Source organism: Littorina saxatilis, linkage group LG13 (assembly GCF_037325665.1).
Source record: "Littorina saxatilis isolate snail1 linkage group LG13, US_GU_Lsax_2.0, whole genome shotgun sequence".
In the NCBI taxonomy this organism is placed as follows: domain Eukaryota; kingdom Metazoa; phylum Mollusca; class Gastropoda; order Littorinimorpha; family Littorinidae; genus Littorina; species Littorina saxatilis.
In genome coordinates this window covers 22,048,473-22,074,643 of record NC_090257.1, presented here as the reverse complement: position 1 = coordinate 22,074,643, position 26,171 = coordinate 22,048,473, and the positions used below count along the sequence as shown (strand labels likewise).

Below are 26,171 nucleotides of genomic sequence, written 5' to 3'. Positions count from 1 at the left end.
TGCGACTTTTTTTTCTTCTCAGTTTTGTCTTCAGTTTTTATTCCGATGTGTAGACAGTAGGCCTACTGAACTATACCTTTCTGCATCTTAAGTGGTAAGCCTACTTTCACCGTTGTACGCTAAAGTTTGCTGGCAATCTCCTTTCTAAATTATAAAGATGGTCAAATGGGGAAAACCATTTTGCTGACGTTTGAGTATTATTAAGAATTCTTAATAAAACGAGCTGAAACTCCTCTGAAATGCGCATTCCATGATTACTCTACGCGTACGGGATATATCATGTTCGGGATGACGTTTTCTTTGTGTTTTCTTGGAGTTGGAGTGTTTTTACTTGGAAATACTTTGGCGGGTAAGTTGCACAGAGCGAGAGAGAGAGAGAGAGAGAGAGAGAGAGAGAGAGAGAGAGACAGAGAGACAGACAGACAGACAGAGACAGACAGACAGAAAGAGATTGACAGAAATTGAGAGACTGAGACAGAAAGACAGAGTCTGAGAGAGAGAGAGAGAGAGAGAGAGAGAGAGAGAGAGAGAGAGAGAGAGAGAGACAGACAGACACAAAGAGAGACATAGAGAGAGACACAGACAGACAGACAGACAAACAGACACCGACTGACAGAAAATCACAGACAGACAGACAGACAAACACAGACCGCCATACAAACACAGGTGGCTGAGGGAGTGACAGACATACTTACAGAAAGACAGGCAGACAGACAGACAGAGAGATAACCATTATTCACTGTAAAACGTACCAGGTTTGACACCGTCATGCCTGCCCGGAGAGGTTGAGCTGGATGATGTGTGTGTGTGGAGTCCGCTGACCGCCACCAGCGATCTCAGCGACACCTTCAGTCAGTGTGCACAGCAAGGGGGACAACCCTTCACCTTTACCTCCTTTGACCTGCTCAACAACGCTAGGACTCTTTTGAGTGTTGGTAATGGCTGGCGCTCACCTATGTAACTTCAGGAGAGGGGTTCACTAGTCCGAGGGTTCACTAGTCCGAGGGTTCACTAGTCCGAGGGTCCACTAGTCCGAGGGTTCACTAGTCCGAGGGTTCACTAGTCCGAGGGTCCACTAGTCCGAGGGTTCACTAGTCCGAGGGTTCACTATAGACGCTTGAACAAAGGATATTCAATTTGATTTGTTTTTATTTTGTGTGTGTATGTGTGCGTGGATGTGCGTGTGCGTGCGTGCGTGTGTTTTTCACTGCTGTGGGAACCAAATCGAAGAATATTCTCATAAAAACACTGAGTTGTTTTCATTCAAAAAGATAATGTGGTGTTTTATATTTTGACTGAAGAAATCTCAGACTATTTCCCCCAAGAAACTTAGTTATTTATATTTTGACTGAAGAAAGGATATTAAATTTATCAGAATACCGCCCCGACTGGACAATTACGTGATCGAATTGCCTACAGTTTTTAGTCATATTATATAGCACCTCGGGTTTCCTTTTGCCCGTGAGGATCAATAAGTTATCCCACCGACCTGAATTATATGGAGAGGATCGAGCCTGGGTTGTACTACAGCCTCACACATAATTTCATTGAAATCGGAAGGGGCGGTATAATAACTGGAAAATCAAGCGTCTATAGTAAACCCTCGGACTAGTGAACCCTCGGACTAGTGAACCCTCGGACTAGTGAACCCTCGGACTAGTGGGACGAACTGGAAAATCAAGCGTCAATAGTAAACCCTCGGACTAGTGAACCATCGGACTAGTGAACCCTCTGACTAGTGAACCCTCGGACTAGTAGTGGGACGTTCCCAACTTCAGCAGCACAGACGACGCACTGCAGATTATCCCAGCCCGCTACACGTTGCGTGAAAGGAAAACAGGCCAAGTAGGCTACTCAATAACATGCAGTGCGTCGTCTGTGCCGCTGAACTGCGCAGGTATATTCTGCCCTTAAGATTCACATGTTCTGTTTTCTAGCAATGCTATTGTTTTCTATGTGCGTCTGTTCTCCAAACAGCATGAGGGTATATTATGAGGGATTTAATTCGGGATGGCTTGAGCAACAGGGATAGACTTGTTTTTGTTTTGTTTTGTATTGAAACACTCAGCTCACGTCCAAAGAGGGACAACAACACATAACATGTTTTATAGTTGTGACAGGGGAGGCTACCGCTCCTTTCACAGCAGACTCTGCACCCGAGTTGTTGGCCTTTAAAAGTCAACACCAGTGGATTGTAGAATTCTGTTTGTGATGGGGTCTGGTGGTTTCCGATTGTCTGTATGTTCATGGAAACCTTCGGGTTTGCATAACAGTTTTTATAGGGCTAAGAAATTAGCCCTAACATTTTCAATCCTGTTTGATTGCACTTCGCTTCCCGAGGTGATCGTAGTGTTACGGCACACGGTTACATAGTAAATATAAACTATTCGACAAAAAGTATGAGGAAAGTACAAGGATCACATCAGGAAATATTTTAAAGGAATAGGCCTATATGGAAACAACATGTTGAACAAAGGGGGAGGGGAGAAGAACGTGCAGCTCATACCGACACTCGGATTGTATTACGAAATATTGCTATTTCATATGTTACGTGTATTTCCATTGGTCAATTGGGCAAAACTGAGCTCAGTGCAAAAGTGATATCGACGACATTTCCGTCGATATCAGTTTTGATATCGACGACCTCTTTATTGCTTCCCCACTTCAAAAACAAAAACACCTACATTTAAAAACAGACAAATATATATGAAAATGTAATTATTCCAGAATTTAGTTGAGCATAGCAGAAGTTATCATCACACAGTCCGTCAATATTGGGTAGTGTACTTTCACTTCGCAAAAGTGTCTTGGGCGTTTCTGACGAGGTCTCCCTCGAGATATTCTTACGATACAAAAAAATATTGTGTGCTTCGTTTTTAGAACACTTTTACTGTCTTGCTTGTCATGATTGGCTGCAAACATGTGTTTTGATCTTCCCTGAATATGTGTTGTTGTTGTCTTTTTCTGTCAGAGTCAGTAGAATTGTTCGTGCCAGCAATAAAGAACAACTACACCTACCGCTGGCTTTCGGCAGCCAACAGCAGCAACACCGCTTCTGCCGCATTTTTCTCAGATGACGTAATTAACTCTGACGTCACGGGCAAAGATTGCGTCACCGTGATGAAGTCAAACTTTACAGCACAGGACTGCATCTCAGACTTCCGTTTCATCTGCTCAAGAGGTGATCAATATAATTAACAACTTTGAAGAACTCTGCTCGACTAAATCTCTGGATAATCTCTTGTAAGCATTGTCACCGCGACATTGAGCATGAGGCAAGTAGGGGAAGGTTGCCTTATATGGACCACTTCCTAACATGGACCAACTCCTGTTCTGACAAACTAACGGAGCAAGAGCGTTCAAAACAATTTCATTCGCTGTATTTCCCTCTTTGGATAACTTGCACACGTCAAAACAGTTTCAGAAACAAACACCTCAAAACCGTTAGGCTTTTTCTCTTTTCTATACTTTTGGCAGCATTCACTCTAAATGTGACACTTAAACCGGACTAGTTTCTGTCCACAGCCAAAGCTGTTATCACACAATAATTGCTCTATATGACAGCTAAGACTGTATTTGTTACATTTTAGCAGTGTTGACCCCGAGTTTCTACTGCAAACAAAAAATGATAGCAAAATCTGAGAGTATGTGTGTGTCCTCTAAAATTGACCACCTTCAACAAATAAAAGAAAATAAAGCTTTAAAGGCTGGTTTCATTAACTTAGTAAGAATCTTGATGAAAATAACCTATAACGTTCACACAATATTTAAGAAATAGTCTTCTTTTCGTGGAAGTTGATAATTTCATTTATTTTCTCTCTGCTTTTGATATGTTTCTTCAATATCCTGTTGTACTTTGATTAATGTTCTCGTCATACCGAAACAGACAATTCTAAAGCACATTTGAATTAGTCTGACTTGAAGTTATTTTGAAGTATAGGGGGCTTTTTACAGTGATTCGTGAAGGCCTCTTCACTAGTACATATTAGGCGCCCAGGCTCCTACTATGGTCTATTTGTAAATTGTTCTGTATTTAAATTTTACTAAATGTCTATCAAAAGTTATTCGCTGTAATTAAGCCTAACGGTTAAATAAAGAGAGAAGGACTACTAAACACGAAATGAAACTTCTTCGCAAGAAAACAACCTAGTTATCAGCAAGAAACAAAAAATGGTCCATATTAGGCAATCTTCCCCTACTTCATTGATATTCTGATTTATAAAGCATTGTGTATTCTGTATCTTTCTTGATATTTTTCATAGTGCTTGTTTTTTGTGTCTGTCAATCGTTCTTGTTTGTTTGTTTGTTTTATTTTGGTTGTTGTTGCACGATTTAGTTAAAATTAATATTAAAAGTCCTACGGTTTTGAGCCATTAAGGACTTGAGTGTTTGTCCGCTTTCAAAAAGAGGAAAGAAAGAAACAAAAAATAAGGAGAGGAGGGCAGGGGGTGGGGTTGAGTTGATAATGCTCTGTGGAATTTGTTAAAATGAAAAGTAGTTAAGATGTTTCTTGGTAAGAATTATAAGTCTGTATTCTATATCTTGAATAACGGGCTTGTAATATTATTTTTTTTATTTCAAATCGAGTTAAAAAGTGGAACCTTTCAGGATCACCAATAAAACCAAATAGATGAGCAAGCAAGAGGAACACGAACAATAAATCTCAAAACTTTTTACAAATAAAAGGATTAAGATGTAAGCCACGAAGGCCGTGGTAATAAAAACAATATGTACAGTTTGGCGACTAGTGGGCCTTGGGTGAGGATATGTTGTCTAGAAGGTAGTCGCTGGAATCAGGAGGGATGGCGGGAGCCACTCGACCTCAAACTGAAACACGCTGATGTGATAATCTGGGCTTAGTTATACCCACAGCCCCATGTCCGAGTCCCTGACCAGTCGGCACAGCAGCAAGCTGTGTGACCAGCCTAGAGAACTGCTACTGCGCAGATAATCCTGGGGACTCAGACCATGGAGCTGCATATGGTCATATAAGGTTTTAAAGGTAATTCTATTTGTAGCGCATGGAGCGAAAATGTGTTGAAATGAATAGGGTTCTCCACAATGGCAGGACTTGTTAAAGATATGGAAGCGGCAGCCGCCGGCACGGAGGCGTCTGAAGATAGTGAGGAGGTTTGTTGGGAGATCGGGGTGTAGATCGTTCATATCAATGGGTTGATAGGACAGAGATGTTACGTACTGACTTCGAATGAGTTTACGGATTTTACTGTAGAACTCGGTTACTGAGTAGCCGATGTTAGTGTTAGCTGGGCTAGATTCTGCCGCTTCTTTGGCAGCGACATCCGCCAGTTCATTTCCCCGGACCCCTACGTGAGAGGGGACCCAGAGAAATGATACGGATGTGCCGGATGAGATTAACTGGTGACATATAAAGAGGATTTCTCTTTGTAGCTCTGCCCGATTTGATGTGTTTCGATGCAGAGCTTGTAATGAAGAGCGCGAGTCAGAGCAGAAAACTACCGCACGCGGTGTGACTGGGAGGTCATTTATAAAAGTGCATGCCATGAGCAAGGCAAATAGCTCGGCTGAGAATATGGAGATGTCTTTATTAAGAGTATATTTCCTTGAGATTTTGAGATCTGGGATCACAAAGGCGCAGCCAACGCTGCCGTCTGCAAATTTGGATCCGTCAGTAAAGACTTTTAAATGCTCCGAGAATTTGTAGTTTAGGGTTTCTTTTGTAACAGTAGCTAGGTAGACGGGGTTATCTTTTTTGGAAGTATTATCTTCACTGTCGTATATGATAGTAGGGGTTTCCTCAAGCCAAGGCGGGTAGGAGGGCGGGGGGACCCTGGCCAGCTCACTGACCTTCACCCCGCTATCGGCTAGAATGCGGTTTACTGTGTCGGATAAGGGTAGCGTTTTGGCCAAGAGTTGAGTGCTATGTTTGGTGTTGGCCTCATAATTTTGGTGCTGAGGAAAAAAGTCAGTCAGGACCTCGCAGGCAGAGTTCTCTACCGCGTGGGCTCTGACAGCATACTGAGCTGAACGGAGTTTTATCTCATCCACAAGGGGCAGCCACCCACACTCGCTGTAGACTCGACTCTTACTCGCTTGTTGGGAGAGTCCCAGAGCTATTTTGAGCGCCCTGCACTCTATAATAGCCAGTTTTTTCATGAGCGCCGGGCGCGTCGCGAAATAAGCTTCGCACCCGTAAAGGAGGCGGGAGCGAATTAATGCCCGCACTACCTCTGTGACACACTTACGCCCTCTGGCCCAGGATTGGGACGCCAGGTAGCGTATGATATAAAGATCCTTGTTGGCCTTATTGATCAGATGTTCGATATGACTGGTCCAGTTAAGTCGGGTATCGATGATAACGCCGAGGAACTTAACTTCTGAGCTCGGTTTGATAATATCACAACCTATCTTTATACTGCAGTTCCTGTACAGTTGTCTACGGGAGACAACAAGAAAGACTGTTTTATTTGTGGCTAGTTGGAAGCCGTTGGTGTACATATATTGACAGAGGTTGTCGATTTTAGTTTGGTAAGAAGATAAGTCAACAGTGTTGGTAACTCTGTTATGGCGTGGTCTATTAGTGTCTATTAAGGCGAGGTCGTCCGCATACAGAAGTACACTGGCACCGTCAACCTTAACAGAAGTAATGTCATAGAGCATGATGCTGAATAAGTTTGGCGCGATGATACTGCCCTGGGGAACCCCCATGTCCAGCGCATGGGTTTCGGACACCGAAGAGCCCACCCGGACAGACATCTTGCGATTGCTGATGAAGTTTTTGATGAATTGGTACATGTGGCCAGAGACACCGATGTTGCACGATTTGCACTGATTTGTTGACTATGAATGTAGATGTAAATGCTTGTATAACTGTGTTTTAATTTTAAATGTGTCAAGCGCAAAGAGCATACTTGTAAAGTTATGATGTTGCGCTATATAAATGCTCATTTATTATTATTATTATTATTATTATTATTACATTCACATAACGCGCTCATATAATGGATCAACACTTTTCAGAATTGAACTCTACATGGAACTCAACATGTGCACTAACTCAACGTGCCCCTGGAAGCGCATGCGCAAGCCCGACGTCTTCATCGGCAATGACCACCCAGCAGGCCACCGCGAACCCATTGACGGGAGCCGACAACTCCAGCTCACCTTGCGTTCCACAGGATGACGGCAGTTGCGTCCCTTTTGACGAATTGCTCATTGGTGTTCTGGGCAGTTTGAAGGAAGGAGCTTTAGACGATCTTTTGGTAATATTATGGTTTGATAAAAACAAACATTTCCAAGGTTTGATGTCTTTCAGTCATCATCAAAGTTTGGCTGAACCTCGTCAAATGTCATGTCGAAAGTTGGGGCAATTAGAAAGAGAAACAAGTCGCGTAACGCGAAAATACATTTAGTCAAGCTGTCGTACTCACAGAATGAAAATGAACGCACTGCATTTTTTTTCCACCAAGACTGTATACTCGTAGCATCGTCCGTCCACCGCTCGTGGCAAAGGCAGTGAAAATTGACCAGCAAGAATAGCGCGGTAGTGGTTACGCTGAGCAGGATGGCACGCTTTTCTGTATCTCTGTTCTTTTGAACTTTCTGAGCTTGTTTTTAAATCAAATATATCATATCTATATGTTTTTGGAATCAGGAACCGACAATGAATAAGATTGTTTTAAATCGATTCCGACAATTTAGTTTTAATCATAATTTTCATACATTTAATTTTCAGAGCTGGTTTTTAATCGAAATATGACATATTTATATGGTTTGGAATCAGAAAATGATGAAGAATGATATGATTTTGGATCGTTTTATACAAAAATAATTTTAATTACAATTTTCAGATTTTTAATGACCAAAGTCATTAATTAATTTGTAAGCCTCCAAGCTGAAATACAAAACCAAAATCCGGCCTTCGTCGAAGATTGCTTGACCAAAATTTCAATCAATTTGCTGAACAAATGAGGGCGTGACAGTGCGGCCTCAACTTTCACAAAAAGCCGGATATGACTTCATCAAAGACATTTATCGAAAAAATGAAATACACGTCCGGTAATATCATACACATGAACTATCTTGTGAAATGTCATGAAGATAAGTCTAGTAGTTTTCTCTGAATCGCTCTACACACACACACACACACACCCACACACACGCACACACGCACACACGCACGCACGCACGCACGCACGCACGCGCGCACACACATACACAAAAACACCACGACCCTCGTCTCGATTCCCCATCCATGTTAAAATATTTAGTCAAAACTTGACTAAAGGTAAAAAAATCAAAAACAACACTATTGTTTTTTTGAACGTTCTCCAAGGTTTGATGACTTGTAAACATGACCATAGTCTGGCTGATCCTGGTTGACAGTTCCAGGTCAAAGGGCGACAATAAGTAGGAGCTGCGCGTCTAAATTTCCCCTGTGTTCCCTGCCAACGCGCGATTTAGAGCCATTTTGAAAAAATTATTAAAAATCAACAACACAAGATAACCTTACATACCTTATGTTTTTGCAAAGTTTGGAACTTACTCTTTTAGAAAATATATGAAACATTTGAAAGTACATACCTTTTGTTGTCTTCATATCCAGGCAAAATATCCAATTTGAAGCAAAACAAAAAAACTTTCTACGTCATGGGTTCATCATACACAATGTCATGATCGACACTTGCATTGCCCGAATCATCACCCAAATGATCGTCCATTGGCACAAAATCGTCACCAGAATCTAAAATATCATCTCCACTATCATCATCACTGAGGTCAAGATCAGAACCGTACTGAATAACACGTTCTAGCACTCTTTTCAAGTTACTACGTCTCAGCAGAACGATCCGCCATCTTGGAAAAGTCAAAACACGTGGGTCGCACACCGTCAACAAAATTTTTATTAATCCCAACAATTTAAGGGAAGGAACTGTTTACAGTGAATGGTACCACTGTAGACAGATAGAAGTTCATTGCAGGGGTTGTTTCCCTTGGTCAGCAGGACCGTTTACACCGTTAAAAATTCGTGATATCCGTCGGAACTCAAGTACCGGCACGCAGCCAACGCTAAACACAGGTGTCGGAATTCCAGTTCCGACACGCAGCGAATGAGTTAACAATTTACTTAAACGTTTATAGAGCTATGGCAACAGTAACAATATGCACGACGAAGCAGTGTACGAGCATTAAATTTTTTCACCAAATTGCCATTTTGTTTCTTCTTCTTCAGCGTTCCAGAATTTTCTGGTTACGTGTGAGCTCGTTTGCCCATTTGGGTTCCGCAAACTATACTCTGAGAGCATAGTCAGCTTCACTCCGCTTTCGTTGAGTAGGCATGCTGGGTATTTTCGTGTTTCCATAACCCACCGAACTCTGACATGGATTAACAGGATCTTTTCCGGGCGCACCTGGTCTTGTCACTAGCAGGTCTGCACATAAGTTGACCTGGGAGATCGGAAGAATCTCCACTCTTAACCCGCCAGGCGGCAGCGACAGGGATTCGAACTCACGACCTCCCGATTAGGAGGCCGACGTCTTACCACCACGCCACTGCGCCCGTCGCCATTTTGTTTGAAATGATAGCGTACTTTAAAAACTTTTTTTTAAAACGTATTTCTAATGCTGAACACAGCAAGGTTTGTCAAAAACATATTTCCCCGTTTAACACAGAACGACACGGGAACAGACCTTGGGGACGTCATGCACGGACGTCAGACTCTCCCTGATGATCATCACACGGCTTTGAGCGTCATCAACATGCTGAAGGTACGAAGGCATGCACGCTAGGTTGCATGTTCTTGTTGTTGTGGTTGGTGCTGGTTGCTCTCCTTTTCTCTGTGCCTTCTTGTCAGCCTTTACTCTTCATCTTCCTTCTCTTCCCCATCTTCCTTCGCCTTTTCTTCCTTCTCTTCCTCAGCTTCCGTCTAGGCAAAATAGGATCAAGAGACGACAGGAGCCAAGTAACAGAGCAAATTAACAATCAACGTTTACTTAAAGGTCCTTGTCTACATTTTTATACCGAAATCGCCATTTGAGTCTATTATCTACAAATATCAACAATACACCCCCTTTTGATCAGGAAAGACGAAGCCAGTGTAGCCGTTTGAAAATTCATTGTAGTATTCCAGCGTAGTACTCATAGTAGGATATCCTTATTTGGAAAATGCCAAGCGCAAAACTCCTCTCAAATCCCGTGCATTTCGTGCGTTTAAAAAAGAGCATGGACAGCGCTCCAGTGTCAAACTGTTGCTGCACTTGTTTGGGCGTGGCTATAAGCATAGTGACATGAATTTGATTGGTCAGTATTTTTAGGCAAAGCACATGTTCTCAGCAAACAGAAAACAAAATATTGGAAGCGTGAGTCACGCTACCCAAAAATAAAATCTTTTTTTACATATATTTTTTTCTATAACTTTTTTCCCCATGGTTCATTGATCATTTGACATACTGTTGTATCGAAATCAAACCATAAGATTATTGAAAAAAAGCAAAAATGTAGACGACCACCTTTAAATACTTTAGGTGCTGTCTATATTCTTCTTTACCGATTTTCTTTTTTCTCTTGCTGTCATCTATTATAGATTTGTTTTTAGTATTTTGTTGCTGATGAAGACATAACGTCGAAACCGGTTCTTGTTCGTTTGTTTTTTTATTGTAACTGTTTCTGGTGAGTACTTTTTCATTGTTATCTGCTTCTTATCTAGGCAAGTCGAAACAGGACGGACGTCACTCAACAGGTAATCAAGGATCTGGATGTCAGCAACATGACTCACCAAGAGGCAGGGAGCGCCATGGAAGCAATTTACGACCTGCTTGTGGCCGACAACTCTACTGAAGAAGGGGGTGACGACAGAGTGGCCTCCCTTCTCTTCAAAATGGCGTATGTGTCGTCTGTCGATAGCGATATGTTGACGGTAAGTGTATGATGGAATTAATTCAACAACTAAACAAGCAAATGAAGAAAAACAACAAAGGCAGGGGCACATTTTACTCTCTTCTTCAATTTGGAAAATACACTACATTTTGGTAACCCGTCGGAAAAGTCACGAACAAAACAACTATGGCGCCTAAACAACATGCTGACCATTAGGATGTCTGGGCATACATGTTCCCCACGTGGGTCAAGGGAAACTCATGGTAAAATCCGCACATATGTGCGGCGTTGGACGATGCAAAGTACAGCTTGATCCACACTTACTCAGATGGTATCGATTTTGATACTCGGTACGGGGTTTGAAGTGTCACAGCAGTACCCCCGTGGTAAGGCGTCCGCCCCGTGATCGGGAGGTCGTGGGTTCGAAACCCGGTCGGGTCATACCTAAGACTTTAAAATAGGCAATGTAGTGGCTGCTCCGCCTGGCGTCTGGCATTATGGGGTTAGTGCTAGGACTGGTTGGTCCGGTGTCAGAATAATGTGACTGGGTGAGACATGAAGCCTGTGCTGCGACTTCTGTCTTGTGTGTGGCGCACGTTATATGTCAAAGCAGCACCGCCCTGATATGGCTCTTCGTGGTCGGCTGGGCGTTAAGCAAGCAAACAAACAAACAAACACAGCAGTACCCCCTCTTTCGCCAAAGATAAACATCTGTACATGTTAATGTTGCTACGACCGGCATGCGCCTAATACCAAGCTACATACCAAACATTTCAATCTGTCTGTCAGTATTATAGATTTGATAGCGGGGGAAAAAAAAAAGTAGATAAAAACCTATACTGCAGATTACAAAAATGTTGATCTATCACATGTTGAATCATGTCCGTTTCTTTTACTTCTAGACGTTTGCGAAGAGCACAGCTTTGGTCCTCTACGGCGAAGGACAAAAACCGCAAAAGAAGGACAAAAAAGAGGTAATGTGTGCAGCAATCTCATTGGAAACTGGACCTGTGTTAAAGGCACAGTAAGCCTCCCGTAAACCATCACAGATACTGTCAGGCTTTCACACACAGTACAAACACCCTTTCATTTAAACACTCACCGCTTGAGAACATCCTGGGTGCCCTCCGTAAAGAGCGAGCCATTTTCAAAGAATTCCTTTTTTCACAATGTAGTCGTCAGTTTATAATTTGAATGCGACTCGCTGTAAGCTTATCTGCCATAGCACGTTATTATGTACCTCTGAATCTAAACGAAACAAACGGCTGTGATTCACAAGAACTCTAGCGATGGCTTTTGACTGTTCAGAGGAACTGGCGATAGGCATAAACCGTCGTCTGCTACGAGAACCACGACCTTGTGTGACCCTGCTTCCGGGCTTTTCTTTTTTCAAACTTTCAAAACTTCGAATTGTACTTATCTTGTCTTGATGAAAAAAGAATTCTTTTATGATTTAAGAATGTTTGTGTAACCAGCTGTCAATTCATTATTTAGATTTTAAAAGTTAGGTCTAGCGCCAAAACGCACCACGGTCCGTTTTCGTTATTAGACAATCCGCAAAATTAATTCTTTGAAAATTGCTCGCTCTTTACGTTGGGCACCTAGAATGTTCCCGTTCGGTGAGCGTTCAAACGGAAGGGTGTTTGTACTGTGTGTAAAAGCCTGACAGTATCTGTGATGGTTTACGGGAGGCATACTGTGCCTTTAATGTGATATCTGTCTTTGAATGAATAATCGTAACGTTGCTGACAGTCAGATGTTTCTTCTTTAACCTTACCATTGGAAGCACAGACTGTATAAAAGTGCTGCTGTTAAGGCATTGATGATGATGATGAGGAGGAGGAGGACGACGACGACGTCGACTATGACGACGATTGTGGTGGTGGCGGCAACATCAATCATCACCATTGCATTTATATGTTGGCAAGAAAAAACGGTAATTGTTGTCTACTTTCAGATGCAGGTTGTGCGTGTCCTACAGTCCATGGAACGCATACTGACCACCAGCAACGTGTCATCACTTCAACAAAACCTTGACCAGCTTGGTCAGTCTATCAACTGTATTTTCTTTTAATTCTGAAAGAGCAAGAACATTATGAAGCAGCGGTGTGATTGCAACGCGCTAGTGGCTGAAAGTAACTTTACTTTCCAGCTCCTGGTACGTTCCGAATACGAATAATGGGCAAATACATTGAAGACACATTCAAGTTAAGCCAATATTATAAGGTTTGTTTGTTTGTTTGTTTGCTTGTTTGTTTGTTTCTGTGTGTGTTTGTCTTGTATCTAGAACCCAAGGGGTCATGCGAGACCGTGCCGATACAGCGTTAATCCAATTTTGTTTTTGTTGTTTTCTGACTAAACAAAAACAAAAAACTATTAACATTTAATGCGTATCAAATTAAAAGGTAGAAGGTTCCTTAAACCTCCTTTTTTTACTGTCGGTACTTGAAATCTTGTTAAAAATCCTAATCTCCTTAAACAAAATGTTTAAAGCCTTGTCCGCGGATGCGTCCCAAAACTAGTACACGTTCTGTCATGCTCGTAAACAGCGATCTTGTGCACCAACTCAGATCTCAGGATTTTACACCGGGTACGAACATCCTTCAATTTGGACAGATATATGTATATATCAAACATCTGCAGTCTGAGTGCTCCTTGTGCGGAACGACATTTGTTGTTGTTGTTGTCTGCATTGTCTTTTTTGTTTTATTTTTTTATAAATAAAAACGATTTTAATGTGGGGGAATAACTCAGCAAAAATACCTACTTTGCACAGGAAGTAACCAGGCCGTTGATTTTTTATATGTGTCCAAATGGGAGGGTGCCTATAACGCATGATACACATTCTGGGTAGATCCGAAGTGGTGCATGTTATATTACTTTGCATATTGGAAACCTCTATCAAAAATGCCTCTTTTTTTTCTTTTTCTTTTTTTAAATATGTCTGCTTTTCAGTGATGAGTGTCGTGGACGTGAACATGACGCAATCATCTGATGACGTCACGTTGAACGTCAAAGTGGGTGATGCAGCGAACGTGATGCGCCTCTCTCGTTCTCTTTTTCCGTCTGATGAAGGTGAGAAGATCGTTCTTGGATTGATGCATTACAACTTCCATGCCCTATCCATACTTTATTTATTTCCTTTGGTGGAAAGGGTTGGGGGTGGGGTAATTTCAAGAATTAGAACACGGCAACGTTTAAAGCCATATGTACTCGATGACTATACACGCTAATTGCTTTACCAACAGCTGGAGACATGCTAAATTAAGTTCCCAGCAAAATATTGTGGTCTAGGACCCCTTCAATGTTGAGATATGTTAATTTTCATTTTGATCTGGATCGTCCTATTTATAGATTTGCCAACAGAGGTAGCGTTGACGCAAGGGAAATAACTCCGCGTCTTTGTTTACATCCAAAGTTTTTGAGACTCTAAAACAAGCTGTAATGCATGTATATGGTCCGCGCATGGCGACATATCGTCATTACATGGTCTTATGGTGCGTTTGACATCGATTATGGGCAAACTACACTTTGTAAACACGGGAGCGCGTACATATGCCTTTAACCTACAGTACACGTACCTAATTGTTTTCATTGACAACTATTCTACACCAATTAACAACTCGTTTAACGTCGATGCTTGTTGGTTTTTTTCTCTCCAACCATCGACATTAATTTTACTGAATGTTCTTGCAGGGAAGGTGTCCTCAGTGGTGTACACCGACATTCACCACCTGCTGCCCAGTAACCGCCAGGGGTCGCTCAAAGGGGGCGTGGTGAACAGTCACGTGATTAGCCTCGTGGTGCATAACGGGATAGAATGTTGCGGCCATTATTTTCTCACTTCGGGAACCGGAACTGGAATTCACACAGATGAACATGATTTTCATGATCACTTGGACTTCACTGTCAATTTCACCTTGCCCCGGTTAAACGCTGGTGTAAGTAAAGATAGTGATAGACACATTATTGCAACTGTAATGCAAAATGCCACTGTGGATGCATTAGACAGACCCTACTACAGATTTCACCTGAAGGCAATTCGTTAGGGGGAGGTTTGGCGAATTTATCTCAGAATTTGATTTTCAGAGTAAAAAACACAAGCAAGGTATGTTAAAGGAACGTTTAATGGTGACAGAAACGTTAAACAAGTCGCGGAAGGCGAAATTACTACATTTAGTCAAGCTGTCGAACTCACAGAATGAAACTGAACGCACTGCATTTTTTCACAGCTTCATCAATCGCCGCGAGAAGGAAATCGCTCACCTCCCACGTGCAAAACGCAGTGAAATAGACAAGCAAGAATAGCGCGGTAGCGTATTGCGCTAAGCAGGAAAGCGCGCTTTTCTGTATTCTTCTTAACTTTCTGAGCTTGTTTTGAATACAACATATCATATCTATATGTTTTTGGAATCAAGAAATAATAAAGAACAAGATGAAATCATTTTTTGGATCGATTTTATAAAGTATAATTGTAGTACTAATTAATCTATTTTCGTTAATTGTGATCACATTTTAAGAGTAAACATAACATATGTACATATTTTTAGATTCGGAATTTGATGAAGAATACGATGCAATCAATTTTAAATCTGTTTGCGAGAATTTGATTTTAATGACAACTTTAATGAGCAAACTCAATAATTAATGTTTAAGCCTCCGAGCTGAAATACAATACCAAAGGCTTCGTCGAAGATTACTTGACCAAAATTTCAATCGATTTAGTTGAAAAATGAGAGCGTGACAGTGCCGCCTCAACTTTCACAAAAAGCAGGACATGACGTCATCAAAGACATATTTAAAAATTAAGAAAAAAGTCTGGGGATGCCATACTCAGAACCTCGCATGTTAAGTCCGGTAGTTTTCTCCGAATCGCTCTACACACACACACACACACACACACACACACACACACACACACACACACACACACACACACACACACACACACACACACACACACACACAGATACACACACAAACACACACATATAATTATACACACACATACACCACGACCATCATCTCGATTCCCCCTCTACGTTAAAACATTTAGTCAAAACTTGACTAAATGTAAAAACAAACAAACTTCTTTCCTATAATATACCTTGCTTGTTTTTGTTTTTTTAACGTTGGCAGTCTATTTTTTGGGGTTTTCCATTTTCAGAGGCCAGGAATGGACGAGCAAAGATGGTGCGTGCACTGGAAGTTCCACTCTGGGTAAGGACACCTGTTGTTGATACATGTTTATTATGCCATGAAATGAAAACTGTCTGAGACTAAGGCAAAAAAAAAAATAGGTGTGGTTACGGTAACATAGCCACACAAAAAAATAGGGTAGGAAGGTAGGCAATCACTTTTCTTTTTTTACTTTTTTTTCTAATGTGTACAAATTAAACCTATTTGACAGGGAAATAAGTGTGCAACTCGGGCGCTTTCGCTTTCATTGCGTTTTCTGCACTCGTTTACTTGTGTGTGTTTTTGTTTTTTTGACAAATGTAATAAAAAGTTATAGGGTCGGCCCCTAAAAATAGGGTAGGTCGGGTTACCGTAACCACACCTATTTTTTTTTTTAGGCCTAATTGAAAGCAACCTTGTTCATGTTTGATAGTGGGGCTCGTATGTTGCAGACGCACTCATAAATCATTCACATCTTGCAACAAACATCATACTTTGTGGTTTTGTTCCTTATAATTATTTAAGGGATTTCAGATACAGAGCCACTTCAGAAATCGTTTTTTTTTGTCTTTGATAGGGAATAAAAGGCTGCATTTACAGCAGACGAAATTCGTACCAAAAGCGCTCAGCAGTAAATATTCCCAACTCAGCAAATGTAAAATTCAATGGTTTACCATGCACCAGAAGTTGTCTGCTGATAACACATGCATGACATAAATACTCTTATGGGTATTTTTGTGTTCTGATATTTAATTTGATCGTTTTTAGAATTATTATCCGCAGCATGAAAATTCAAGATGGCGGCCTCCGCAACATTGCGTGTTTTGATTTGAGCGAAAACAACGTTTCTGAAGGTAAGTTTTCAAGAATACGCATCCATTCACCAATGTCACATCATTTTACAGTTTAATTCTCCCCTGGGGTCTGTTATTCATCGGGTGAAGCGCTGAAATGCAGAGTAATCTTGCAATAGCTCATCAAGCTGGATTGTGATGCTGATAGATCTAGATCTATCTGTTGATTACAAGTAAGGAAATCATGATCGCCACGCTGGTGATTTTAAACAGATTAAACGAACTTTGAATAAAAGGCGAGGAGAAAGAGATTGTTCATGGTATGATAAATGATTAGTCCTGCCTACGTTAAGGACTTCCATAAGGTGGGGAGGGGTAGAGTCAAAAACTGAGTGAGGGTAGGCCAGATAGTAGGATGACCAGCTGGAGATAAAAACACTCCACTCCCCATGTCTTTACAGTGTTGTGATCAAACTTTCAAAGACGGTAGGTAACAGACAAAAGCATACAGTGTATGCTAATCAAATGAGATAAGTGGTTTTGAAAAATGAAGAGGTATACCGCTCTTTGAGTTTTACAATTTTGGTTTGTTGCTTGTTTCTCATCCTTTTGCTTATTTTAAGTTGACCGTGCATTGGTGTGAATTTTATTTTTACAGGATATATACAAGAGTTACACCACATGCCGGTTCCTGGGAACAAGCGTTCTGCATTTATTCCGGTGCCACAGAAGGGAGCCGATTTCACTAGTACTACTGTATCAAGGTTTGTTACCTAATACATCTTAACAGTAAGATTTTTTTATTTGTATTAATTGGAACATGTTTGCACATCATTTGTAAGCGACCTCTGTGAATTTGATGGGTTTAACGTACGAACCCTCACTATGGTCAACATTCTGTTAGCGACTGTTTGAAGCGAATAAATGTAGCGGTCAGAAAGATTCCAGAATCAGTTGGGTCACTGGAAACTGTGTTTGTTTGTTTTTTAACCTGAAACAGTAAGAATTATACGAATTCATGAAATATAATTTTCTTTCATTTTGGTCTGTTGTGTGAAGACTTGCTAACCCGGCTTTGACCGACTCTCTGAGATAGTAAACATTATTCAAATACATTCAAATAAAAATGTCACTTTTCATCTTTTGTGTGAAGGGTACCACAGGCTGATTTCCTGCACCATGGATGTAGAGGAGGCCAGACAGTCTGCTTCTCATTCCAGCTGTGTTGCGTTTTTTTCTGCTCGTGAAGTGTATCGCCACATTGCCAAAGCCATTGGCCAAGAGAAGTCACCCTGTCTGCCCATTTTGCATAGCCTTACAGGCTGTGACACTATGTCGTTCTTCAATGGTATTGGGGAATCAGAAGGCTTGGGAAGTATGGCAAGCATTTGAAGACGTCCCTCAAACTTTCTTCAGGTTGTCTGCTCCTCTTTGTAAGCTGAGTACCACTGACAGGGCAGCACAAGAGCTTTTTGGTGTACATTTGTAGGACAAAACCAGCAACGTACTGGGTGTAAACAGTGCTAGACGGTACCTCTTCAGTAAAAAGAGCTGCCAAATTGACCATAATCCCCTTACAAGTGAGGTGCTGCTGCAGGACATGAGATTGAGAAGAGCCATCTACCTATTAGACTTCCAAACTCTGTGGGCTGGCAGTTCAAGGCTGGAAAGTGGGAGTCATTCTGGACGAGCTTTCAAGAGGTATCCAGCGTGTGCCGAGAACTCATGAGGTGTGCCTGCAAGAAGAGCTGTACAACAAAACGCTGCAAATGCTGCTAAGAAGGACTGCAGAGCACAGCTCTCTGCAAATGTGCTTGCATGCCTGTGAAAACTGTCAGCATCTAAACTGTGCAAAAATATTATTGCACCCATTTTCATACCCCAACTCAAACTTTTATTCCTGTGTCATTTTATTCAAACTGTCTATGCCATTAAAGGCTCGCATCTTCGCTATCTGGCACATTTTTTTTTAACATCATCATTTACGCCGTCAAAATAAGGATACCCTTGACGTGACAAAGAGATGTGACAAAAACTTCGGGTACCTTTTAAAAAGCCGACGACAATTCCTGAGGCACAACTGGGTCACTGTTGTATACGAAGAGAAAGTCAACTTGATTATCCATCCAGAACAGGTTGTTTTATTTCGCCATCTTGCATATTTCTAGTGTTGTGCCATTGTACCTACTGATGTATGTGTCGATCTCACGGATGAGATGTTTATGTGTCAAATTTGAGGGATACCCAAGTCAACTAAAATCCATGTATTTTAGCAATGACCAAGTGGGTTGCGTTGAAACTTTCAGGAATGTGTGTCTACGCACGAGGCGTAGTTCAACCGTTTGAGTACACTTTCAAATCTTCACGAAATAATATTTTAAAAACTGCCACAGGTTTGTTGACTTACATCCCACATATTTTTGACTTCGCATGTATATATGACAGATGGTTGTTTCAAGTACTGCCAAAGTTTCTTTTGAGTATAGACACTTGCCGGAATGTGCTAGTTGTGTAAACACATGAGAACAAACAACGTTTTCGAAATACAGCGATTATGAATTTTAGTCGACTTTTGAGTTGATACATTACATTTTTATCAGTTTTACTGATTTTGGGGGTACCCTTATTTGGGCGGCGGTCAAATAACCCATGTAAAGGCCACCTTTTATCTTAAAAGTGTTCCAGTTAGCCAAGTTGAGTGCCCTCAATAGCATACATTGAATATAACAGCACAGGAATGAATGTTTCCGTTTTGGTATGAAAATTGGTGCAATATAGGCTATTTATTTTTGCACAGTTTAGGCAATCCACAAATTCTTCAACCCTGCCACCCACACCGTCCAATCATTCTCTGCACCAACAATACATGTATTGTTTTGTTTAAAAATGTGTTTGTGTTAGTTTCTATTGCAAGAGAATGTCTTGTAGCATCAAAAATGCCTAAATACCCTTTTATTGGCGGCCATTTTGAAAATTGTAAAAAAACTACTGATTTCTTAATTTTTTCACGGTGGCTCTGTATCAGGTTTTGTTAAGCAAAAGCAAATGTCCATTTACGCCAAATTTGCTGTTAATCACATGAAGTGAAATATGCCTAACATACCCAACCGTTTACACTGGCGGCCATTTTGAATTTTTTTTTAAAAACTACCCATTTTTTATTTTTCGCGATGGCTCTGTATCAGGTTTTGTTAAGCACATAAAACTCTTCATATTTGCTTAATTTGGTGTTTGTTGCATGATTTGAATGATTTTGCAACATAGGAGCCCCACTATGAGCTCCTTTGGTTTCGTTGATGCTTGTGATGATGATGTCCAAATAGAGAAACAGGAATCCCTTTGTACTATAATTTGAATTGATTTGTGAAAATCAGTACTTGAAGAGAACCTTTTACATGGATTCGAATAGCTTTGTTTCCAACTTGTATAGTTATGCACGCTTGTGTAACCTAAGCAGAACATATTTTTAAACGGCTTATGCACGTAGAAATACTCATTTATGGCCAGAATCCGGAGTTCCTCCTTTAGAAGACAATTTGTTACCTAAGACTAGTCAACCGCAAGCGTCACACAGTTTTGGAAATGGACAAAATGTGTCATACCTTGGATGTATGGTATGCACTTAATGGACGGTTCTGGTGAGGTTATGCCCCCTCTTTCTTTTCGCTGGTAACTGGCGCCACCTCGCGGCAAGATCACACGAGAAAGGAAAAAAAACTTGCATTGGTCCCAAATAGCATATCGGTTTTGTAACAGTTCGTGTGTAAGTCGTGCATTTTATACGGTAAACAGACAATGGTCGGTTCTGGTGAGGTTATGCCCCTTCTTTCTTTCGGCTGGTAACTGGCACCACCTCGCGGCAAGATCACAGGAGTTGTCTCGCGTTATCACCCCAGAAGCGCCCATTCATCCCGTCAGACCTGATTTCTTCAGAAGAACAAAGAGTCAAATAAATGGCGACTTCTATTTCAGGGCATGGTCGGAGGACGGTTGCTGGCTGCTGGAACACAACTTGACCCACACCACGTGCACCTGTAATCACCTGAGTACTTTCGCTGTGCTCGTCACCTTCACAAAGCCCGCACAGGTACGATAGATTATTTGTCTGTATTTTTGTGCTGTTCGTCTGATTGTGTGTTTGTTTATTTGTTTGTTTGTTTCCTTGTTTGTTTGTTGGATGTTTGTTTGTTTTCCGTTGTAACCGTGTGCCGAAACACTACGATCACCTCGGGAAGCGAAGTGCAATCAAACAGGATTGAAAATGTTAGGGCTAATTTCTTAGCCCTCTAAAAACTGTTATGCAAACCCGAAGGTTTCCATTAACATACAGACAATCGGAAACCACCAGACCCCATCACAAACAGAACTCTACAATCCCCAGGTGTTGACTTTAAAGGCCAACAACTCGGGTGCAGAGTCTGCTGTGAAAGGAGCGGTAGCCTCCCCTGTCACACTATATTTGGGTTGGATCTGTCTCCCTCTCTATTTCACTCATTGTTTTGCTGTTTGCTTTTACTTTTGCTTTTGGGTTCAATTTTGTTACTTTTGTCCTAAAGAAATCTCCATACGCAAATACGTTGACGCTGTTATTGTGCTGTCATTGTCTTGGCGAGCACGTTGTTCGTTTTTCATTGAGTATTGGCTGTCTCACAAATAAGTCTTATTTTTTGCATGTTTATTTATTTGTTTTCTTTCGTATGTTCTTGCTGCATGGAAAGCTCTGTCCATATAATCATGGAAACGAGCACAGAAGCAAACGCAGCACTCTATGAACATAATTAATTATGCACACACGCAACCAGTCGCACTCGCGTAGCCATTAACCAACTCACCAGCTTACAGCCTCATCTGTTCACTCACTGTTTTACTCACTCACTCCGCAATGTTTCACTAACTCAATCAGTCAATATTTCACTCTCTCACTCACATACTCACTCACCCGCTCACTCACTCACTCACTCACACCCTGTCACATTTTGTTTAGAAATGAGTTTTCCCCTTAAAAAGCTAAGCTATCTTAAGCACTTGTACTTCTCTATTTAATCCTACCTTGGTTTAATTCTTTTTTTGGGTCAGATCTCGGCAGAAAACGAGCGTGGGATGTTTGTGTTGACGGCCATAGGGTGCAGTCTGTCAATCGCTGGCCTGACCTTCACACTGTTGACCTATATCTACCTCAGGTATTGTGGCATGAATGTATGTTACAGTTCTACCTGTCAACAACGACCTCCCAAGGAACCCACCAACAGTGGTAATAGACAGGTGGTCGCTATGAAAGAGTAACTTATTAAGGGAGAAAACACAATCGTCGGGGATCCTTTGAGGTGGTCTCCAGGGCAGCTTTGATTGCACTTTAACTTAGTGGTGTGAAACATAATAGTACTTGTACATAACTCATATCAGACTTCGCTGGAAGGGTGTTACCAAACTCTGTTGTATCATGTGCTCAATTGATATGTTTGCTTGATCAGAATTGAGTTAACTTTCTGAAGGAGGCATACAACAAGCGCTTTTCTTTTCCCACAAGTGTATAGAAACTGTGTAATTGTTCAGCTGCCATCTTGGAAATGTTGCAACCAAGCAGCATAGGAGTATAAGAATTATTATATTTTAAAGGCGAGCCTTCCCAACAGCAAATCAAAAGTTGAGTTTGTAGTCATTGCTGGCAAATATTGAACGATTCGATACGTTCTTGTTAAAAACAAAATTGCATGCATTTTTGATTTTTTGTAGAATCCTTCATCGAGAGAGAATTCTCATCCATGCCAGCCTTGCCCTCTCCTTGTTGCTGGCGCAAGTTCTCTTCATTTCTTCCGACCATGCACGTGACAACGAGGTGTGTATCGATTGAACACTTGATTTTCCTTCTTTGAGTCGTGTGACTAAAACTCATATTATTTTAGGCGGCTGTCCGAGACTACAAAGAGTGCATGATTGTATGTGTGTGTTCAATCGTAAAAGTTAAGAAAAATTCAAGTTTGTTATTTGTATTTTTGACCCAAATCTGACATTTGACCCAAATCTGACATTTGACCCAAATCTGACATTTGACCCAAATCTGACATTTGACACAGATCTCTTCAGTTCTTCGTGGGTTCAAAAGCTAGGATAAAGTCATTAGTAAAAACGAAAACAATAACGATTAATACAATATTGCTGACGACGACGATGACTATAACTATTACAGCTTGGTGAAGCCTACTATAACTAATAATATCTTAATCTCTGGCTTTTTCTCAGGTGGCCTGCAAGATCGTAGCAGCACTGCTCCACTTCCTGTTCATGGCGGCTTTTTCCTGGATGCTGGTGGAAGGGATGGCACTGTACCGGACATGCACCCGAGGTCTCCTCTACTCATCCGACATGAGGCTCAAGTACTCGATCATCGGGTGGGGGTTGCCCCTCATCGTCGTGGTTATCTCCCTTGGCGTGGAGTTCCCTAATTACGGCAGAGGTCTTCAGAACAGGTTGGTTGGTTGGTTATTTTTGTTTATCCTCTCTTCAGCAGTTTATGCTATTTGACCCCGACGCAAGTTTCAGAACAGGTAGAAGTATTTACTGCGTTAGTGGAACATTTCTGATATATTTGTGAATTTGTGTATATTTGTAGTCCGAATCGGTGAAAGCTACCGGTTGGTGTTTTGGTGTCATTTTGTTTCTGTTCAAAAAACTATATTAAAGAACTGCTGCATGTGATGCGTTTAGTTTGGTATTTTTCCACAATGTAATGACGAATTCTTCTGTGAGAATTATAATGGTTCCATGTTGTTTTTACGAAACCAAACTGACCCTTGTCATAATGTTCAAATTCAAAGCAAAAGAAACCAAACCAAACCAAAGCAAGACAAAGCAATGGAAACCAGACACAGCAAAGCACAAACAAGGAGACACAATAGACGAGGTCACCGAGTGAATACGAAGAAATCAAGGTTTACCCCCTCGCCCTCATATATGACACGCCTTACCTGCATTTCATACGCAACGAGATTAATCTGCAAGACATACGTTCACACGTGATCATCAAACGGATCAGGTTAACGATTAGCATTCGAATTATCTTGTTCATTTTGCAGCTGCTGGCTGTCTGTGAACAAAGGACTGATCTGGGCGTTTCTTGCTCCGATGCTTGTCATCGTGTCTGTAAGTTCTCGTGTTACTACTTCCCTTTCCTGTCAAATTAAAAGGATTATCCAGACTGTAAACAAACCAGACCAACACAAAAGCAGAGTTAGTCAGTACATATCCACGGGCACGGGTTCTAGCTTTATCATCAAATCGCCTTGAGAGTAAACAAAATTCGGTTTGGGGTTGTTTATGATATCACCTACCACTAGGATATCTTTCAGTCCGCTTTTGGATAGTCACTCATACAAATGTTACAGTGTAGACATCGTGATACCGGCAACAAAAAAACAATGTTCCCCTTTTGTTTGAACTTTGAATGAAACAGGTATTAAAAAGCTAACGTAGTGTTCTGAGAAGTGTGTATAAAAGTCATGATAAACATGTCTGAGGGCCCCAAAGGGTTTAAAATCGTGATCGTGATTGGCGTTTTTTGACCTTTCTGTGACCGTGATTGCCGAAATTTCCATTTCTGTGATCGTGATGGGACTTTGCCCGTGATCCGTGATGACAAAAAAATCAAGTCTCGTGATCGTGATCGTCATTTGTTTTCGTGATCGTGATGGGCATTATTGCAAAGCATTTTATTTTCAACGTACATTTTTCACAGCTGTATCACTCTGTGATCCTCTATTCGTCAAGGTGTTTGTGATCGTGAAAACAAAAAATCAAGGTAACTGTGATCGTGAAAGCTAAAATTTCCCTTCCCGTGATCGTGATGAGGCCCTTTAGGGCCCTCATGTCTGGTTCCTTCAGTGCTCCACATAACCTAAGGTGCAAACAATATTGGGTTCGCGACCTTTTGCCTACTGGCGTATATTAGAGGGCTTAGTTATACTCTAGTTGGTAAGTATAGCATAGAAGTGACTTTCAACAGATGTTCATGATTTAACTTGAAACAAGACTATTTGGAAATAGACGATGTTCGGAGATAACTCTGTCGGGTTTGTATGGCTTAGGACAAAGTGAATACTCTTGCTTTCCCACGTGACATTATAGGCCCGTCACTAGAGAGGGATGTGTCGGAAGCATGTGGACAAGGACCACGTGTGGAAAGTAGTCATGAAAAACATTAAAGGTGGTCGTCTACATTAATTTTGCTTTTTTTTCAAAATCTTATGGTTAGATTTTGCTAAAAAGTTATGTCAGATGATGAATGAACCATGGGGAAAAAAGTTATAGAAAAAATGTATATGTAAAAAAAGATTTTATTTTTGGGTAGCGTGACTCACGCTTCCAATATTTTGTTTTCTGTTTGCTGAGAACATGTGCTTTGCCTAAAAATACTGACCAATCAAATTCATGTCACTATGCTTATAGCCACGCCCAAACAAGTGCAGCAACAGTTTGACACTGGAGCGCTGTCCACGCTTTTTGACTCACATGCGAAGCAAAAGTGAGTCTATGTACTCACCCGAGTCGTCCGTCCGTCCGTCCGTCCCGGCGTCCGTCCGTCCGTCCGTCCGTCCGGAAAACTTTAACGTTGGATATTTCTTGGACACTATTAAGTCTATCAACACCTGATGTGGCCTGATGGTGTATGGTTACAAGATCTCAAAAAACATGTGCGGCAACTTGACCTCACTTCAAGTTCAAGGTCACAGGGGCCGTAATTGTTGTCTTAAAAACGACCATTTTTCACATTTTCGCATTTTTTTCTGAAGTTATCGAGAATGGCAACCTTAGCTATGTATGCTATACAGGGCAATGTAAGCCCTATCTTTGGACACCAGTTTGGTTGACCTTGCTTCAAGGTCAAGGTCGCAAGGGTCCTTTAAAGTTGGATTGTATACATATTTTGAAGTGACCTTGACCCTGAACTATGGAAGATAACTGTTTCAAACTTAAAATTATGTGGGGCACATGTTATGCTTTCATCATGAGACACATTTGGTCACATATGATCAAGGTCAAGGTCACTTTGACCCTTATGAAATGTGACCAAAATAAGATAGTGAACCACTAAAAGTGACCATATCTCATGGTAGAAAGAGCCAATAAGCACCATTGTATTTCCTATGTCTTGAATTAACAGTTTTGTGTTGCATGACCTTGGATGACCTTGACCTTGGGTCAAGGTCACATGTATTTTGGTAGGAAAAATGTGTAAAGCAGTTCTTAGTGTATGATGTCATTGCTAGGTTTAGTTATTTGACCTTGACCCTGAAGGTCAAGGTCATGTAAAGGTCAAGGTCAAGCATGTGAGTCGTATGGGCTTTGCC

General features: G+C 41.2%; 1 protein-coding gene across 1 annotated transcript in view; it reads left to right on the top strand.

The window, feature by feature from the left end:
* The first annotated feature begins 734 nt into the window (after positions 1-734).
* The window catches only part of LOC138983869 (adhesion G protein-coupled receptor L3-like), a 29,940-nt gene continuing 4,503 nt past the window's right edge, over positions 735-26,171 (top strand). Inside the window, exons 1-15 of the mRNA XM_070357199.1 lie at positions 735-935; positions 2,972-3,181; positions 7,000-7,241; positions 9,652-9,747; positions 10,686-10,895; positions 11,758-11,829; positions 12,813-12,900; positions 13,811-13,930; positions 14,552-14,796; positions 16,023-16,075; positions 20,800-20,914; positions 21,904-22,007; positions 22,561-22,663; positions 23,068-23,294; positions 23,901-23,967. Coding sequence (XP_070213300.1) covers positions 3,121-3,181; positions 7,000-7,241; positions 9,652-9,747; positions 10,686-10,895; positions 11,758-11,829; positions 12,813-12,900; positions 13,811-13,930; positions 14,552-14,796; positions 16,023-16,075; positions 20,800-20,914; positions 21,904-22,007; positions 22,561-22,663; positions 23,068-23,294; positions 23,901-23,967 — 1,803 coding nt within the window. The 5' untranslated portion in view covers positions 735-935; positions 2,972-3,120. The remainder of the gene's footprint in view (positions 936-2,971; positions 3,182-6,999; positions 7,242-9,651; positions 9,748-10,685; positions 10,896-11,757; positions 11,830-12,812; positions 12,901-13,810; positions 13,931-14,551; positions 14,797-16,022; positions 16,076-20,799; positions 20,915-21,903; positions 22,008-22,560; positions 22,664-23,067; positions 23,295-23,900; positions 23,968-26,171) is intronic.